The sequence below is a fragment of the Oncorhynchus kisutch genome, linkage group LG28 (assembly GCF_002021735.2).
Source record: "Oncorhynchus kisutch isolate 150728-3 linkage group LG28, Okis_V2, whole genome shotgun sequence".
In the NCBI taxonomy this organism is placed as follows: Eukaryota; Metazoa; Chordata; class Actinopteri; order Salmoniformes; family Salmonidae; genus Oncorhynchus; species Oncorhynchus kisutch.
In genome coordinates this window covers 3,890,291-3,908,048 of record NC_034201.2, presented here as the reverse complement: position 1 = coordinate 3,908,048, position 17,758 = coordinate 3,890,291, and the positions used below count along the sequence as shown (strand labels likewise).

General features: G+C 43.7%; 1 protein-coding gene across 1 annotated transcript; it reads right to left on the bottom strand.

Moving 5' to 3' along the window:
- Positions 1-1,748: 1,748 nt before the first annotated feature.
- Positions 1,749-11,127, bottom strand: LOC109873216 (A disintegrin and metalloproteinase with thrombospondin motifs 8-like). Its single transcript, XM_031808559.1, has 9 exons — positions 11,098-11,127; positions 10,750-10,989; positions 9,560-9,692; positions 9,148-9,315; positions 7,010-7,326; positions 4,406-4,592; positions 3,743-3,915; positions 3,398-3,573; positions 1,749-3,177 (listed from the first exon to the last, which is right to left on the bottom strand). The coding sequence occupies exons 1-9, from the start codon at positions 11,125-11,127 to the stop codon at positions 2,445-2,447; spliced, it is 2,157 nt and encodes a 718-aa protein (XP_031664419.1). The 3' UTR covers positions 1,749-2,444.
- Between the last annotated feature and the right edge of the window lie 6,631 nt (positions 11,128-17,758).

Below are 17,758 nucleotides of genomic sequence, written 5' to 3'. Positions count from 1 at the left end.
GTGTGGATTCGACTTTAACCACATTAGGAGTGTATCTACTATCTACGTAAACAACTTCTCATTTCTTATTTCACTTCTAAAAGAAGCTGTGATTCTACATGCAATTTAACACAAATTAATGAATGACATCTAGGTTGTGGCATCATAAAGTCCATTTACACCATTTCAATAGCTGCTATGCTCGTTTCAGTTGAGCTCAAAAGTATTATTCTTCAGCTAACCTTTCATAATGCCATATTTTCTGGGACAGCATATTTCAAATGAAGCATCATATACATGTTTTACAATAGATACAGATATTCCATTGTTTTCATTGTCATTAGTTGAAGAAAAAACACAACTCATAAAATGTTTATCTACAGCATTCACCATGGCCAAGAATAATAACGAAAACACAAAGTTAAGAAAATAAATACAATCTCCTTGTTATTAACATGACAGACATTTGTTTTAAAAGAATGCCACAAAACCATTCCAACTAGCTGTAGATACAAAATTAAGTCTAAAGAACTAGTACTTCTATCATGAATATGCATATTTCAGCAAGCTATAAATAGTCAAGCAAATTAAAAAGGTTATGTGGGTTTGTTTCAATCATCCCTACTTGATTAAATAGCTCTGATTTTATGTGAGAAATATGATAGTGTGAGTTTAACTCTGTGGCCAGAGACTTGGCATCAAAAACATGCTCCAGTGTTCCAGAAACACAGACAGAATGGAACAGGGTTTCAGATGTTCCGATATGGCTCCTCAACACGGGGGCCCCTCAGGGGTGCGTGCTCAGTCCCCTCCTGTACTCCCTGTTCACTTATGACTGCAGGGCCAGGCATGACTCCAACACCATCATTAAGTTTGCTGATGACACAACAGTGGTTTGCCTGATCACCAAAAACGATGAGACAGCCTATAGAGAGGAGGTCAGAGACCTGACCATGCGGTGCAAGGTCAACAACCTCTCCCTCACGTGATCAAGACAAAGGAGATGATTGTGGACTACAGGAAAAGGAGGACCTAGCACGCCCCATTCTCATCAACGGGGCTGTAGTGGAGCAGGTTGAGAGCTTCAAGTTCCTTGGCATCCACATCACCAACAAACTAACATGGTCCAAGCAGAAGAGGGCACACAAAACCTATTCCCCCTCGGGAGATTGAAAAGATTTGGCATGGGTCCTCAGATCCTCAAAAGGTTTTATAGTAGCACCATAGAGAGCATCCTGACGGGTTGCATCACTGCCTGGTATGGCAACTGCTAGGCCTCTGACCGCATGGCACTACAGAGGGTAGTGAGTACGGCCCAGTACATCACCGGGGCCAAGCTTGCTGCCATCCAGGACCTCTATACCAGGCGGTGTCAGAGGAAGGCCCTAAAAATTGTCAAAGACTCCAGCCACCCTAGTCATAGACTGTTCTCTCTGCTACCGCACGGCAAGCGGTACCGGAGCGCCAAATCTAGGCCCAAGAGGCTTTGAAACAGCTTCTACCCCAAAGCCATAAGACTCGTGAACAGCAGCTCCAGACTATTTGCATTGCCCCTCCACCTCTTCTATGTTGCTGCTACTCTCTGTTATTATCTATGCATAGTCAATTTAATAACTCTACCTACATGTACATATTACCTTACATGGACTCTGTACCGGTACCCCTTGAATACAGCCCTGCTATTGTTATTTACTGCTGCTCTTTAATTATTTATTATTCTTACTTCACTTTTTTTGTGTATTTTCTAATAATTGCATTGTTGGTTAAGGGCTTGTAAGTAAGCATTTAAGGTCTACCTTCACCTGTTGTATTCAGCACATGTGAGAAATACAATTTGATTTGATTTGAGGTATTGTCTCTCTATTCATATGAAAGGTTTTTCTTTATTCCCTAAAATATTGAATGTCACTTGATTTGATTAGGTAGTATACTTTGAATTGATTTGAGGGCATGTGTGTTCAAAAGGGGGGCATGTGGCCCGACAAAAATGAATGACTGTGGTATTCAACCACTCCAGTGGACTATCAGCAGCATTTGTGGAAAGTTAAGATGTACCTTTGATAATGTGTTAAGCTAGATGCAAACAGAAACTTCAGGTTAAGAAGTGATAGTTGATTATTTTTACATCCTTTGAGGTAGATCTCTGTTGGAAAACAAACCGTCAATAGGCGTTTTGAAGCTATGACATCATCAAGGAAATAAACATTGAAATAATTAAGTTAATCTATCAAATGTGAAATATTTCTACAACCAAGCCAAACCACAGTTTTGGTTCTGGCCGATATAGTGAACTTTTGATTATTCTAGCTTCCCTGCTTGTCTCTGAAGCAGGGTTGTGGTGGTTGGGAAAGGGTTGTGCATTGGTTAGTTGACTAACTAACTAGCTTCCTACACTACTTCCCTCGGCCTTGGATCCCACCACTGCCACCAACTGCCCTTTCCCTTCCTGCTTTATCAGCACAGACTCAGCAGTCCTGGTAGCTGCACTCTGAAGAAACCACCTCTGGCCTCTTGGCGAGGTTACATTTTCCTAGCTCCACCATCTTACCGGTGTAGTCAATACACAGCACGCTTCGATGGCGCACCCCCACACCACATGTCCTCGAGCATGCCGACCAGGGACCCATCTGCCAGACAGGGCAGGGCAGGTCCCCACACGGCCGGATGTCTGCCGGCCGCAGGTCCTCATCACAGGAGAAGGACAGGGTGCCTGCCCCGTCCCGGCACTCTACGTTCCTTCTTGACCAACCTGAACCACAGCTCTTGGAGCACTCGGACCACTCCCCCAGAGCCCACTCTGAGCCCCCTAGTGGCAGAATCGCATGTAGCGAAGCTCTACCCTCAGCTCCAGGCTTGGTGAAGGGGACATCCCTGGGGAGGAAAAAGCTGTACTTGACCCTAGGGGTAGAGGCGTCTCCGGCTGTGGACAGGAGTTGGACAGCGATTGCCTGTCGGAGCTTCTGGTAACTCAAGACCCTCTCCAGGGTGGTGGAGGAACCACTGTACCGGAGTACGGCGCCCAGGACTGGGATGTCCTGCTCTGCTGTGGACACAGAGAAATTCCCATTCAGGATGTAGGAAACCTCTGTCTTCAAGGCCAGGTAGTTGCCGTCGTGTCTGATCCCGCGGTGGCTCTTTTGCTTGATGTCGATGTTGGTGGCCCCGGCCGGAATGGTCACAATGTCGTTGTAGCCGAAACTGTGTTGAATTAAATTAAGCCAGAGGAAAGTTTCAGTTGAAAGCTTATACTTATCTACAGGATGTATGCTAATGACAGCATTTGAATGCTTTCTATGACATCAGAATCATCTTGAAAAGACGTGAATCAGTCAACCATTTTCATGAATTCAGAGAAACAACTCTGCCCTCAAAGGAATTTAATCCTGTAATCCTGTATTCCTATATTTATTTTACTCACATGGCTTTATTCATCGATCCAGTGATCTTCCTGCAGGTTGTTCCATCACCCCCACACATGCCACATTTGTCCAGCTTCACACTGGAGCCGATCACCTGATCGCAGCCAGCTTTGACGCACTGTCCCTGGACACAGATGGAGGTGGTGTCTGGGCCACAGGTGGTGCCATCAACAACCTGAAACAACATAGAAAAACATGCAAAGTATTCGCCTCAACTCCTAGAGCACTGTAAATCAAGTGTGTTGATGAGTTGGAAATGAATCAACCCAGTGATCAAAACTAGGCAAAACAGGTTTCTGGTTATAATGATGTCATTTCAACCATTTGAGTAGAGTTATAGCTACCTTGGCCTCGAAGACTTTGAATTCATTGCTGCCTCTTGCTCTGCAGAACAGTTTGCACCTGTCCCTGGGTGAGACACCGTTGTATTTGGGGATCCACTGCTTGATGTTCCCATGGATGTCCAGGTATCGGTCGCTGTTGTACTTCTCACACTGCTCATCTCTGAAGCTCTTACCTGGGAGAACGAACATGTCATATCATTATCAATCCTATCTCTACTGATGACATCCAAGCATGTCAAGGAAACTCTTATACTACTAATTAAACTAGCCTTGTATCTATACTGTATGTGATAATCCAACTGAATACATTTGAAATGCTATCATTGCCATGCACTATATGGAAGATGTATTTGTATTCATTAAGGATCCCCATTAGCTGCTGCCAATGCAATATTAAGGCAGTTATATACAATAAAAAATATGACATGACATTACATTTCATAACACTTTTCACAACACATTAAGTGTGTGCCATCAGGCCACTACTTTACTACCTCATATCTACAATACAAAATTCGTGTGTACGTGTGTGTAGAGTGCGTGTGTTCGCATGTGTATGTGTGTGTCTGTGCTTGGGTGCCCGCCCAATGTAATTGTTGAGGTGTGGATATATTGATCAGTTATTGATTTGGATATAGTGATTCATTGTTGGTGTTAATTTACCATGCTCATCTTGGCAGGCCAGTATGTGACAAGTCTGGTACTTGGCTCTCTGTCCCGCACAGTATGCTCCTCCGTTTTGTGGCTTGGGATCAGTGCATTCTCTCTGGGAAAACTCCACCCCTCCGCCACATGACCTGGAGCATGACCCCCAGGGGCCCCACACACCCCAACCTCCGTCCACAGGCTCCTACAAGATACAACCAGACAGACCAATCAGTAATTAAATCAATGAAATTGTGCTTAGAACCCTTCAACTGTTGTCACAAAGTTTACAGGCTTTGAGTGAACATGTGAAATTAAATTATTCACACTACAAAAATGGGATCTCTACCCTCAGTAATGAAATTCCCTTCCCGTGTCATTTGAAAACAATTACTATATGGCAGTCTTGATAAGAGTTTTTCTTTGCTTGGTTAGGGTTTTTAGTTTGGCATCTCTTGTGACATATAGTGGCCTGGCCTGCAGTCTGCCACGCGTGTAACTGCCTCTTGTGCGTACTCACAGCTCCTGGAATGTGCTACTAAGACACAGCATTTCATTTCTCTGGGGTTTTTACGAGTTGGCTGCAACAACTCCTCTAACAGCCAGAGTGTCTGGAATCACAAGCTAGTCCCTTGGAACAGGCTTGGCTGTTTTTAAATATACTTACTTTTTAAAGGCCTGAACCAAATATACTAAGCCGGGCCCTCAGACTGACATTTGGGGGTCTGAATAAGAGAGGGATTTATTATTTTCAGCTGCCACGCGACAGGGCTGGTACTGGGGCATAGGGCATAGGGCCAGGGCCGGATGGGGGCACATGACAAAATGAGACTACATTCTATTTCTGAAGATGAAGTATTGAAACAGACGGGAGCCAGAAACTGTCTCTCACCAAAGCAGTGAAAAGAAATAACACCTGTCATGGTCAAGTGTAGACAGTGAGAGAAACAGAGCGCAAGAGAGAGAAAGTCAGAAGAGAAAGACTGCAAGAGAGAAATCCTGTAGGCCATGACACAAACACTGCATACAAAAAGCTGAAGTTGGTAGTAAATCGTTGAGGTAGCCTATTTAAACATGTTTTTTTCAGGCAGGTAAGAGGGTTCATAAATCACACAGAGACTGGAGGAGTTAGTGCCTCAGACACAATCATCCGATCCCTATGCAGAAGGATGGAGGATTTTAGCCAGTCACTCAGATAGAGAGAGCGAGAATCAGAATGGTTCAGAATACTGTTGAAGTCGGAAATTTACATACACCTTAGCCTAATACATTTAAACTCAGTTTTTCACAATTCCTGACATTTAATCCTAGTATAAATTCCCTGTCTTAGGTCAGTTAGGAAAACCACTTTATTTTAATGTGAAATGTCAGAATAATAGTAGAGAGTGAAGTTTACCTACACTCAATTAGTATTTGGTAGCATTGCCTTTAAATTGTTTAACTTGGGTCAAATGTTTCAGTTAGTCTTCCATTTTGGCCCAATCCTCCTAACAGAGCTGGTGTAGCTGAGTCAGGTTTGTAGGCCTCCTTGCTTGCACACATTTTTTCAGTTCTGCCCACAAATGTTCTACAGGATTGAGGTAAGGGCTATGTGATGGCCACTCCAATACCTTGACTTTGTTGTCCTTAAGCTATTTTGCCACAACTTTGGAAGTATGCTTGGGGTCATTGTCCAAGGGCGGCAGGGTAGCCTAGTGGTTAGAGCGTTGGACTAGTAACTGTTAAACAGTTAAATAAAGGTAAAATTAAAATTTGGAAGACCCATTTGTGACAAAGCTTTAAATTCCTGACTGATGTCTTGAGATGCTGCTTCATGATGCCATCTATTTTGTGAAGTGCACCAGTCCCTCCTGCAGCAAAGCACCCCCAACAACATGATGCTGCCACCCCTGTGCTTCACGGTTGGGATGGTGTTCTTTGGCTTGCAAGCCTCCCCCTTTTTCCTCCAAATATAATGATGGTCATTATGGCCAAACAGTTCTATTTTTGTTTCATCAAACCAGAGAACATTTCTCCAAAAAGTACAATCTTTGTCCCCATGTGCAGTTGCAAACTGTAGTCTGGGTTTTTTATGGCGGTTTTGGAAGCAGTGGCTTCTTCCTTGCTGAGCAGCCTTTCAGGTTATGTCAATATAGGACTCGTTTTACTGTGGATATAGATACTTTTGTCCCTTTTTCCTCCAGCATCTTCACAAGGTCCTTAGCTGTTCCTGGGCATTTCTTTTGATTTTCCCATGATGTCAAGCAAAGAGGCACTGAGTTTGAATGTAGGCCTTGAAATACATCCACAGGTACACCTCCAATTGACTCAAATGATGTCAATTAGCCTATCAGAAGCTTCTAAAGCAATGACATCATTTTCTGGAATTTTCCAAGCTGTTTAAAGGCACAGTCATTTTAGTGTATGTAAACTTCTGACCCACTGGAATTGTGATACAGTGAAATAATCTGTCTGTAAACTGTTGGAAAAATGACTTGTGTCATACACAAAGTAGATGTCCTAACTGACTTGCCAAAACTATAGTTTGTTAACAAGACATTTGTGGAGTGATTGAAAAAATAGTTTTTAATGACTCCAACCTAAGTGTATGTAAACTTCCGACTTCAACTGTACATATAGTACCTCTCTTTTCTGCTGATCAGTCACTGCAGCACAGACACCTCCCTGACAGGTGGTGTTGGTCCCAGCTCCAGCCCCGGCCCCAGCCCAGCAGAGCGTGCCATCAGCCCAGGGCAGGCTGCCGTTCCGGGTGGTGCAGTGTGGCTGGCCCTCCTCCCGGCACCACAGCTGGCTGCAAGTCTGGTCCTCTGGGGTGTCCGGACACAGGCTGAACTCCTCCCCGAAGGCCTGCTGGCACTGACGGTCCAGGTTGTAGGAGACACCAGGGGGATCAACAGGGAGAGGGAGAGTCTGCTCTGGAGGATCCAACAGACAGTCACCTGGGAGAGAGGAACATAAAGCAGGCACAAATCAGTCAATCAAATTGATTTATAAAGCCCATTCTAGTTCAGCCGACAGTCACCTGGAAAGAGACACATTTTTATTTATTTAGTCAGTTGAGGATAAATGATTGCATACAACGATGGTCTAGCTACATTAACAAACAGGCACAGACACATCAACAGGCATGAAAGTTCCAGTAAGCTCAGGGGTGACAAAATGTCAATAAGATCTGGAGGACGTGTTAGTCAGTGACTGACATTTGGGAGATCTGTACATACTGTATTATACTGAAGGTGTTAAGAAGACCTAGGGGGGGGCTAAAGCTCTGATAAAGTTGGGAGCACACGTTCTTCTTCTATCAATCACCAGGAAACGACAACTGCAACTGGGTGCCAGTCCGCCTGAAGCACGTGAAATTGGACTGTTATGTTTATTTTTTGCAAACCTAAAACAGGTGTACAACAGTTTTAGCTTGAGGGGGCTATTTTCATAGCAGAATGGAATGGCCAAATACACAGAGATGTGTTTAAGGGAAGATACATTCTTTGGCTCTAAAAGATTTTGTTGACAGAAGGTAACATCATATCCAGTGGCTGAATCGGGTGATAGAAATGGTTGTAGATCATTGGCAAACATTACATTTAACTTTAGACTTCTGAAGCAGCTTTTCTTCATGAACTCTATGTAGAAAAATATACTTTAACTCTTGGCATTGATGTGCATGTCAGACAGAAGAGTTACTGCCTCTCTGCCCTGGTACAGTATGTTGCTTAATCCTATTTTGTTAGATCTTTTTAGTGGTATGGCCCCTTTAACAAAGGAGAATTCTGTAACATCAGTCCACTATATATCTGTGGCAAGGCCGGTAAAGACAACATGTGCTTGGCTACACTCGTTTTCTCTTCTCTGTGAGGGAAAACAGTTGTTAAAGCTGGAATGTGTGACTCACCAGCAGATGAGTCAGAGAGAGAGAGAGAGACAGAGAGATTATTTTATTACAATGTATATTGTATATATTGTTGCTTTGGCAATATTGACGCAATGCTTTTTTCATGCCAATAAAGCCATTTGAATTTGAATTTGAGAGAGAAATCAAAGTGGAGATTGAAATATCGATGGGGGATAAAACATTGACTGAGAAAAACGTATGCTATTTGGCACCACAAATATCTGCTTTGCCTTAGATTTGCTATCTTCCATTCTAGGAGCAAAAACATCCATCTTGAGATGCCTTCTCCCAGCAATCTCAGGCATGTCTGTTGTGTGTGTGTGTCATCTGAATTATTACAGTGCTGTCTGTGTCTCTGCCCTGCCATGAGCAGACAGAAGTGAAGAGAAGAGCCTCTCACTGCAAAGAGAGAGGAGCTTACTCTCCAAGGACTGTTAGTTTGGACACTCTCAGCAAAATTACAAATAGTGGTTTTCAGAGACCATAAATAGAGGTTGATGGAGCGAGTTTAGGCAGAATGGGATTTTTAAAAAGAGAGAGAAATAAAATAAACTTGTGAAATGTTAGGGGTTCATATTATATAGGGATTTTTCCCCACTCTCTGAGTCCTAAATTACATAGCACACTCTCTGTGGCAGGTGTCTATTAACAGCATAATAACATAATAAGCATGTTAACCAATAAGAACAAACTGTCGATGCAATTATGTTTGTGGGTAGTAAGTAGTGCATCGGGGAATCATGATTTCAGCCAATACATCTGACTCAATACATCTACACTTGATACAGTGGTTAGAGAGAATCGAATAGAATAGAAGAGTAGAGAAGAAAGCACTGGGATAAAGGTTTAAAAGGGTAAGTTATCCTACCATATCCATTGTCGAAGAACTCTGTGACATAGCGGGCGCTACATGGCGACCATGGCAAAGCCTTGTTGAGGCTAAAGAACACAGATGCCATCATGTGTGGCCCATCCAGGTGTCCGAACCATCTGATACAGTTATTAGAGTCGTCATGAGGCATGCTGAGTACATGACCTGAGGAGATAAAGAAGAAGATGCTGCTGAGGACTTTTCTAACTTTATTTCTCATTTAAGCTAGTTGGATGGTTTCGTGGTTTACAAGGAACCTAATTATGATATTAACTGAATGAAAACAAGAGGCAAAGCAGGACAGCCATGACAGGTGACTCAGGAGAAGTACTGGACATCCAGTGTAGTTTGTTCCATAGTGTGTTACTGTAACATACCAAGCCCATATTTCTATAGCGTATTAACATACCTAGCTCGTGTGTCACGGTGTAGGCGGCCTGCAGACCATTATCCTCTATTACAGAGCAGCTTCTCTTGGGGTCACACATGGTGCCCACGTCAGCCACCCCCAGGGTGTCACAGCTCCTCTGACCACAGATGTCCTGCATAGGGGGTACAGGGAGAGAGGGCATGAGGACTTTATCACAATGGGAAAGAGGACAAGATGAGAGAAATAGGGCGAGAGGAGTAGGGATCTCACAACTCATCTGCCCATAGATATCCTACATGGGGTAGAGGGAGAGGAGAGGAGAGGAGAGGAGAGGAGAGGAGAGGAGAGGAGAGGAGAGGAGAGGAGAGGAGAGGAGAGGAGAGGAGAGGAGAGGAGAGGAGAGGAGAGGAGAGGAGAGGAGAGGAGAGGAGAGGAGAGGAGAGGAAAAGGGCTAGGGGATTAGGGAGAGTAGGAAGAGGAGGGACACATTTCAGACACTGATATCCAGACATTGCTACGTTTGTTCCAGACAGAGAGGGTTTTCCCCCCTAAAAGTGAAGCTCTTGCCAGCAAAACATATTTGTCAGTGTTTCCATCGTAAAATGAAGCAAATACATGGCAGCCAGTAGATTTGGGGAGAAAGAACATTTAACTGTGTGGTATCTAAAGCACACAGTGAAGGGGGATTCAGTATAACAAGGCCATTGAAGCTCTAGTTTCAGTTACACTTACAGACAGGCATCCCCAAAAAAGGGTACTTTGGAGACTGGAAGGGCAAAAGGGCATGTGCTCTGCACAACACAGGGGTTGATGGGAGAATAGGCTGGTGGTAATGGCGGGAGCGGAATGGGTGGAATGGTATCAAATACATCAAACATGTGGTTTCCATTCCATTTGCGCCGTTCCGGCCATTTTTATGAGCCGTTCTCCCCTCAGCAGCCTCCTGTGCTGCACAGGTGGAGCCCTATCTGTGCACGTGCCTGCTTTTCACATTAAACAGAGCCAAACCAAGCTGTACCGAGCATGGCCTGGTTTTGCATCCACCATAGTGGCTGGAACCATACTGAAAAAGGACCATGTTAAAATAAAATATTTGGGCTAGTACTGTTTGGTCAGCACAAGAGAGTAAAAGGGTTATAGGGTTCATCTCACCTGCCTGGTGAATTGGATAGTTGTGTCCTAGCTTGCTGGGTGATTGAGATGGAATGGCTAATGTTCTAAGTTCTCACCTGTCTGGTGAATAAGATGGCTGTATCGTAGTGTTCCAGGTGCCTCTGGCTGGAGGGGTTGAAGAGCTGCTGCCAGTTACAGAAGTTCCTGAGGGCCATTCCTCCGTTGCTGGACACCTGGGGCCCTACATCTTCGTCTTCCACCACCAGCATCTTCACAACCACCAGGCTCACTGAGTTCTTCAGACTGGGGTGGCGGTAGACCTGCGCCGCCACTGCCATCAGAGTCAGTAGGTAGTGCTTTAGAGGGAAGAGAGAGATATGCCTTGTAATATATAATTTAGTAGAACCGTCAGCATTGACAGTGACACATATATTACGGAAATGTGGCCCATGCGGGAATCGAACCCTGGTGTTGCACCATATCTCAAGCACCATGTTTTAACCAAATGAGCAACTGGAAGCACATGTGGAAACATGGGAAACAATGACCTGACCAATGATCTGTAACACTCAACTAGAGGTCGACCGATTAATCGGAATGGCCGATTTCAAGTTTTCATAACAATCGGAAATTGATATTTTTGGGCGCCGATTTTTTAAATATATTTTTTTATGACTTTATTTAATTAGGCAAGTCAGTTAAGAACACATTCTTATTTCCAATGACGGCCTAGGAACGGTGGGTTAACTGCCTCGTTCAGGGGCAGATCGACAGATTTTCACCTTGTCAGCTCCGGGGACCTAATCTTGCATCATTACAGTTAACTAGTCCAACGCAATAACGACCTGCCTCTCTCTCGTTGCACTCCACAAGGAGACTGACTGCCTGTTACGTTTGGGTGTATTGACACACCATCCAAAGTGTGTCAGGAAAATAACCTCTCACTCAACGTCAACAAAACAAAGGAGATAATCGTGGACTTCAGGAAACAGCAGAGGGAGCACCCCCCTATCCACATTGACGGGACAGTAGTGGAGATGGTGGAAAGTTTTATGTTCCTCTGCTTACACATCACGGACAAACTGAAATGACCCGCCCACACAGACAGCGTGGTGAAGAAGGCTCAACAGCGTCGCTTCAACCTCAGGAGGCTGAAGAAATTTGACTTGTCCCCGAAAACACTCACAAACGTTTACAGATGCACAATCAAGAGCATCCTATCGGGCTGTATCACCGCCTGGTACGGCAACTGCTTCACCCACAACCGTAATGCTCTCCAGAGGGTAGTGAGGTCTGCACAACACATCACTCCCGGGGGCAAACTACCTGCCCTCCAGGACACCTACACCACCTGATGTCACAGGAAGGCCAAAAAGATCATCAAGGACAACAACCACCCGAGCCACTGCCTGTTCACCCCGCTATCATCCAGAAGGCGAGGTCAGTATAGGTGCATCGATGCTGGGACCGAGAGACTGAAAAACAGCTTCTATCTCAAGGCCATCAGACTGTTAAACAGCTATCACTAACATTGATGGCGCACGGCCATCGCTCATCCATATATTTATATGTACATATTCTTATTCACTCCTTTACACTTGTGTGTATAAGGTAGTTGTTGTGAAATTGTAGGATTTCTTGTTAGATATTACTGCACAGTCAGAACTAGAAGCACATTACACTCACATTAACATCTGCTAACCATGTGTATGTGACCAATCAAATTTGATGATATAGAGACACATGGCATTTTAATTGAATTCACAGGACATTTGAACAGTATTTAATCAAAGAAACACAACACAACTATCTGTATTACCCTTCATATGCTGACAAACTGCATATGTGGGGTTTGAACTTTCAATGTTTGGGTTTTCCAACCAGATAATTAACCATCTGAGCCACTGGGGGATAGCCTTGTGGCTTTGTTCAGCCAAATATGGTCAATCAGGACACAGAACACATAAAAATATACCCATCCTCTTCATATGCTGTGTACTTGTAACACTGTATTTCATGATTTTCTTTCTACATCACGTGTTGAAAGTCTTATTATTCACACCCCTTGACTTTTCAAAATGTTGTGGTGTCACAGCCTGAATTTAAAATGGATTAAATTGAGATTTTTTTTGTCACTGGCCTAAACACAATATCTTGTAATGTCAAAATGAGATGTTTTTTATTTATTTTAAATTTTTACAAATTAATTGAAAATGAAAATCTGAAATGTATTGAGTCAATAAGTATTCAAACCCTTTGTTATGGCAAGCCTAAATAAGTTAGGGAGTAAAAATGTGCTTACCCAGTTACATATGTTGCCCGGACTCACTCTGTGTGCAATAATAGTGTTTAACATGATTTTTTAATGATTGCCTCATCTCAGTACCCCCACATATTTTAATTTTATAGCCATTATTTTACCACTTAAGTTGACTGAGAACACATTCTCATTTACAGCAACAACCTAGGGAATGGTTGCAGGGGAGAGAGATAAATGAGCCAATTGAAAACTGGGGATTATTAGGTGACCTTGATGGTTTGAGGGTCAGATTGGGAATTTAGCTAGGACACCAGGGTTAACACCCCTACTCTTACAATAAGTGCCATGGGATCTTTAATGACCTCAGAGAGTCAGGACACCCATTTAACATCCCATCCAAATAACAGCTCCCTACACAGGGCAGTGTCCCCAAACACTGCACTGTTTGCCATGGGGTATTTTTTAGACCAGAGGAAAGAGCGCCTCCTACTGGCCCTCCAACACCACTTCCAGCAGCATCTGGTGTCCCATCCAGGGACTGACCAGGACCAACCCTGCTTAGCTTCAGAAGCAAGCCAGCAGTGGTATGCAGGGTGGTATGCTGCAGATATGCATTCAGTTATTTGTAAGGTCCTTCAGTGATGCAGTGCATTTCAAACAGAGATTCAACCATGAAGACCAGGGAGGTTTTCCAATGCCTCGCAAAGAAGGGCACCTATTGGTAGATGGGTAAAAATAAAAAAGCAGACATTTGAGCATGGTGAGGTTATTAATTACACTTTGGATGGTGTGTCAATACACCCAATCACTACTGGCGTAATTCCTAACTCCGTTGCCGGAGAGGAAGGAAACCATTCAGGGATTTCACCATTAGGTCAATGGTGACTTTAAATTAATTACAGAGTTTAATGGCTGTGATAAGAGAAAACTGAGGATGGATCAACAACATGGTAGTTACTCCAAAATAATAACCACATTGACAGAGGGAAAATAAGGAAGCCTGTACAGAAGAACAATATTCCAAAACATGCATCCTGTTTCTAACAAGGCACTAAAGTATTACTGCAAAAAAATTTGGAAAGCAATGCACTTCTTGTCCTGAATACGAAGTGTTATGTTTGGGGCAAATTGAGTACAACACATTACTGACTACCCTTCTCCATATTTTCAACCATAGTGGTGGCTGCAATATGTTATGGGTATGCTTGTAATCGTTAAGGACTGGGTCGTTTTTCAGGATACAAAATGAATGGATAAGCACAGGCAAAATCCTAGAGGAAAACCTGGTTCAGTCTGCTTTTACACACTGAGAGCAGGACAATAATCTAAAACACAAGACCAAACCTACACTGGAGTTGCTTACCAAGAAGACAGTGAATGTTCTTGAATGGCCGAGTTACAGTTTTGACTTAAATCTACTTAAAAATCTATGGCAAGACCTGAAAATATTAATGATCACCAACCAACTTGAAACAACTTGAAGAATTGTGACTAATGGGCAAATGTTGCACAACCCTGGTGTGGAAAGCGCTTAGAGACTTACCCATGACTCATAGCTGTAATCGCTGACAAAGGTGCTTCTACAAAGTACACTGCTCAAAAAAATAAAGGGAACACTAAAATAACACATCCTAGATCTGAATGAATGAAATATTCTTATTAAATACTTCTTTCTTTACATAGTTGAATGTGCTGACAACAAAATCACACAAAAATTATCAATGGAAATCAAATTGATCAACCCATGGAGGTCTGGATTTGGAGTCACACTCAAAATTAAAGTGGAAAACCACACTACAGGCTGATCCAACTTTGATGTAATGTCCTTAAAACAAGTCAAAATGAGGCTCAGTAATGTGTGTGGCCTCCACGTGCCTGTATGACCTCCCTACAACGCCTGGGCATAATCCTGATGAGGTGGCGGATGGTCTCATGAGGGATCTCCTCCCAGACCTGGACTAAAGCATCCGCCAACTCCTGGACAGTCTGTGGTGGATGGAGCGAGACATGATGTCCCAGATGTGCTCAATTGGATTCAGGTCTGGGGAACGGGCGGGCCAGTCCATAGCATCAATACCTTTCTCGTGCAGGAACTGCTGACACACTCCAGCCACATGAGGTCTAGCATTGTCTTGCATTAGGAGGAATCCAGGGCCAACCGCACCAGCATATGGTCTCACAAGGGGTCTGAGGATCTCATCTCTGTTCCTAATGGCAGCCAGGCTACCTCTGGCGAGCACATGGAGGGCTGTGCGGCCCCCCAAAGAAATGCCACCCCACACCATGACTGACCCACCACCAAACCGGTCATGCTGAAGGATGTTGCAGGCAGCAGACCGTTCTCCACGGCATCTCCAGACTCTGTCACGTCTGTCACATGTGCTCAGTGTGAACCTGCTTTCATCTGTGAAGAGCACAGGGCGCCAGTGGCGAATTTGCCAATCTTGGTGTTCTCTGGCAAATGCCAAACGTCCTGCACGGTGTTGGGCTGTAAGCACAACCCCCACCTGTGGACGTCGGGCCCTCATACCACCCTTATGGAGTCTGTTTCTGACCGTTTGAGCAGACACATGCACATTTGTGGCCTGCTGGAGGTCATTTTGCAGGGCTCTGGCAGTGCTCCTCCTGCTCCTCCTTGCACAAAGGCGGAGGTAGCGGTCCTGCTGCTGGGTTGTTGCCCTCCTACGGCCTCCTCCACGTCTCCTGATGTACTGGCCTGTCTCCTGGTAGAGCCTCCATGCTCTGGACACTACGCTGACAGACACAGCAAACCTTCTTGCCACAGCTCGCATTGATGTGCCATCCTGGATGAGCTGCACTACCTGAGGGACTTGTGTGGGTTGTAGACTCCGTCTCATGCTACCACTAGAGTGAAAGCACCGCCAGTATTCAAAAGTGACCAAAACATCAGCCAGGAAGCATAGGAACTGAGAAGTGGTCTGTGGTCACCACCTGCAGAACCACTCCTTTATTGGGGGTGTCTTGCTAATTGCCTATAATTTCCACCTGTTGTCTATTCCATTTGCACAACAGTATGTGAAATGTATTGTCAATCAGTGTTGCTTCCTAAGTGCACAGTTAGATTTCACAGAAGTGTGATTGACTTGGAGTTAAATTGTGTTGTTTAAGTGTTCCCTTTATTTTTTTGAGCAGTGTATTTTCTCAGGGGTGTGAATACTTATGTAAATGAGATATTTCTGTATTTAATTTTCAATACATTTGCAGAATGTTCTAAAAACATGTATTAACATTGTCATTATGGAGTATTGTGTGTAGATGGGTGAGAAAAAAAGGCTGTTACACAACAAAAGTGGAAAAAGTCAAGGGGTAAGAATAGAGAATAATGTGGTTTCTGAAGGCACTTATTTTTATTATTAAATGCGTTTCAAATGTCCTATGAATTAAATTAAATACAGATTGTCAACATATGAAGTGTTAAAAATATGGATGTGCTTGTATGATTAAATGCTGTTCAAATGTCCTACGAATTAAATAAGAATGTCCTGTGTCTCTACAGTGCATTTGGAAAGTATTCAGACCCCTTGACCTTTTCCACATTTTGTTACGTTATAGCCTTATTATAAAATAGTTTTTTTTTTAAAAATCCTTCATCAATCTACACACAATACACAGTGACAAAGCAAAATAAGCTTTTTAGACATTTTTGCAGATATCACATTTACATAAGTATTCAGACCCTTCACTTAGTACTTTGTTGAAACATCTTTCTCCCATTCTTCTCTGCAGATCCTCTCAAGCTCTATTAGGTTGGATGTTGAGCGTCGCTGCACAGCTATTTTCAGGTCTCTCCAGAGATGTTTGATTGGGTTCAAGGACATTCAGAGACTTGTGTTGTCTTGGCTGTGTGCTTAGGATTGTTGCCCTGTTGGAAGGTGAACCTTCGCCCCAGTCTGAGGTCCTGAGCACTCTGGAGCAGGTTTTCATCAAGGATCTCTCTGTACTTTGCTCCGTTCTTCTTTCCCTCAATCCTTTCCCTCAGTCTCCCTGATGCTAAAAAACATAACCACAGCTTGATGCTGCCACCACCATGCTTCACCATAGGGATGGTGCCAGGATTCCTCGGGACGTGGCACTTGGCATTCAGGCCAAAGAGTTCAATCTTGGTTTCATCTGACCAGAGGATCTTGTTTAGAGGATCTTGTTTCTCATGGTCTGAGAGTCTATAGGTGCCTTTTGGCAAAATCCAAGAGGGCTATCAAGTGCCTTTTACCATCTGGCCACTCTACCATAAGGACCTGTTTGGTGGAGCGCTGTAGAGATGGTTGTCCTTCTGGAAGGTTCTCCTATCTCCACAGAGGAACTCTGGAGCTCTTTAAGAATGACCATCGGGTTCTTGGTCACCTCCCTGACCAAAGCCCTTCTCCCCGATTGCTCAGTTTGACCGTGCGGCCAGCTCTAGGAAGTCTTGGTGGTTCCAAAATTCCTCTATTTGAGAATGATGGAGGCCACTGTTTTCTTGGGGACCTTCAATGATGCACATATTTTTTGGTAACCTTCCCCAGATCTGTGCCTCGACACAATCCTCGATCGGAGCTCTACAGACAATTCCTTTGACATCATGGCTTGGTTTTTGCTCTGACATGCATTGTCAACTGTGGGACCTTATATAGACAGTTGGGTGCCTTTCCAAAATATGTCCAATCAATTGAATTTACCACAGGTGGACTCAAGATCTCAAGGATGATCAATCTAAACAGGATGCACCTGAGCTCAGTTTTGAGTCTCATAGCAAAGGGTCTGAATATTTATGTAAATAAGTTTTTATTTTTTTATGTCTATAAACCTGTTTTCACTTTGTCATTATGGGGTGGATTAATGAGGAAAAACGTAACGTAACAAAATGT

What these genes read in the sequence shown, in the direction of transcription:
- LOC109873216 (XM_031808559.1), bottom strand. Translation starts at nt 11,127, where the DNA reads ATGGTGCTTGAGATATGGTGCAACACCAGG. An exon ending in CTGATCAGCAGAAAAGAGAG is followed by an intron (nt 4,593 to 7,009) that starts GTACTATATGTA and finishes TGTATCTTGTAG; the next exon opens with GAGCCTGTGGACGGAGGTTG. An exon ending in TCAAAGTCTTCGAGGCCAAG is followed by an intron (nt 3,574 to 3,742) that starts GTAGCTATAACT and finishes ATGTTGTTTCAG; the next exon opens with GTTGTTGATGGCACCACCTG.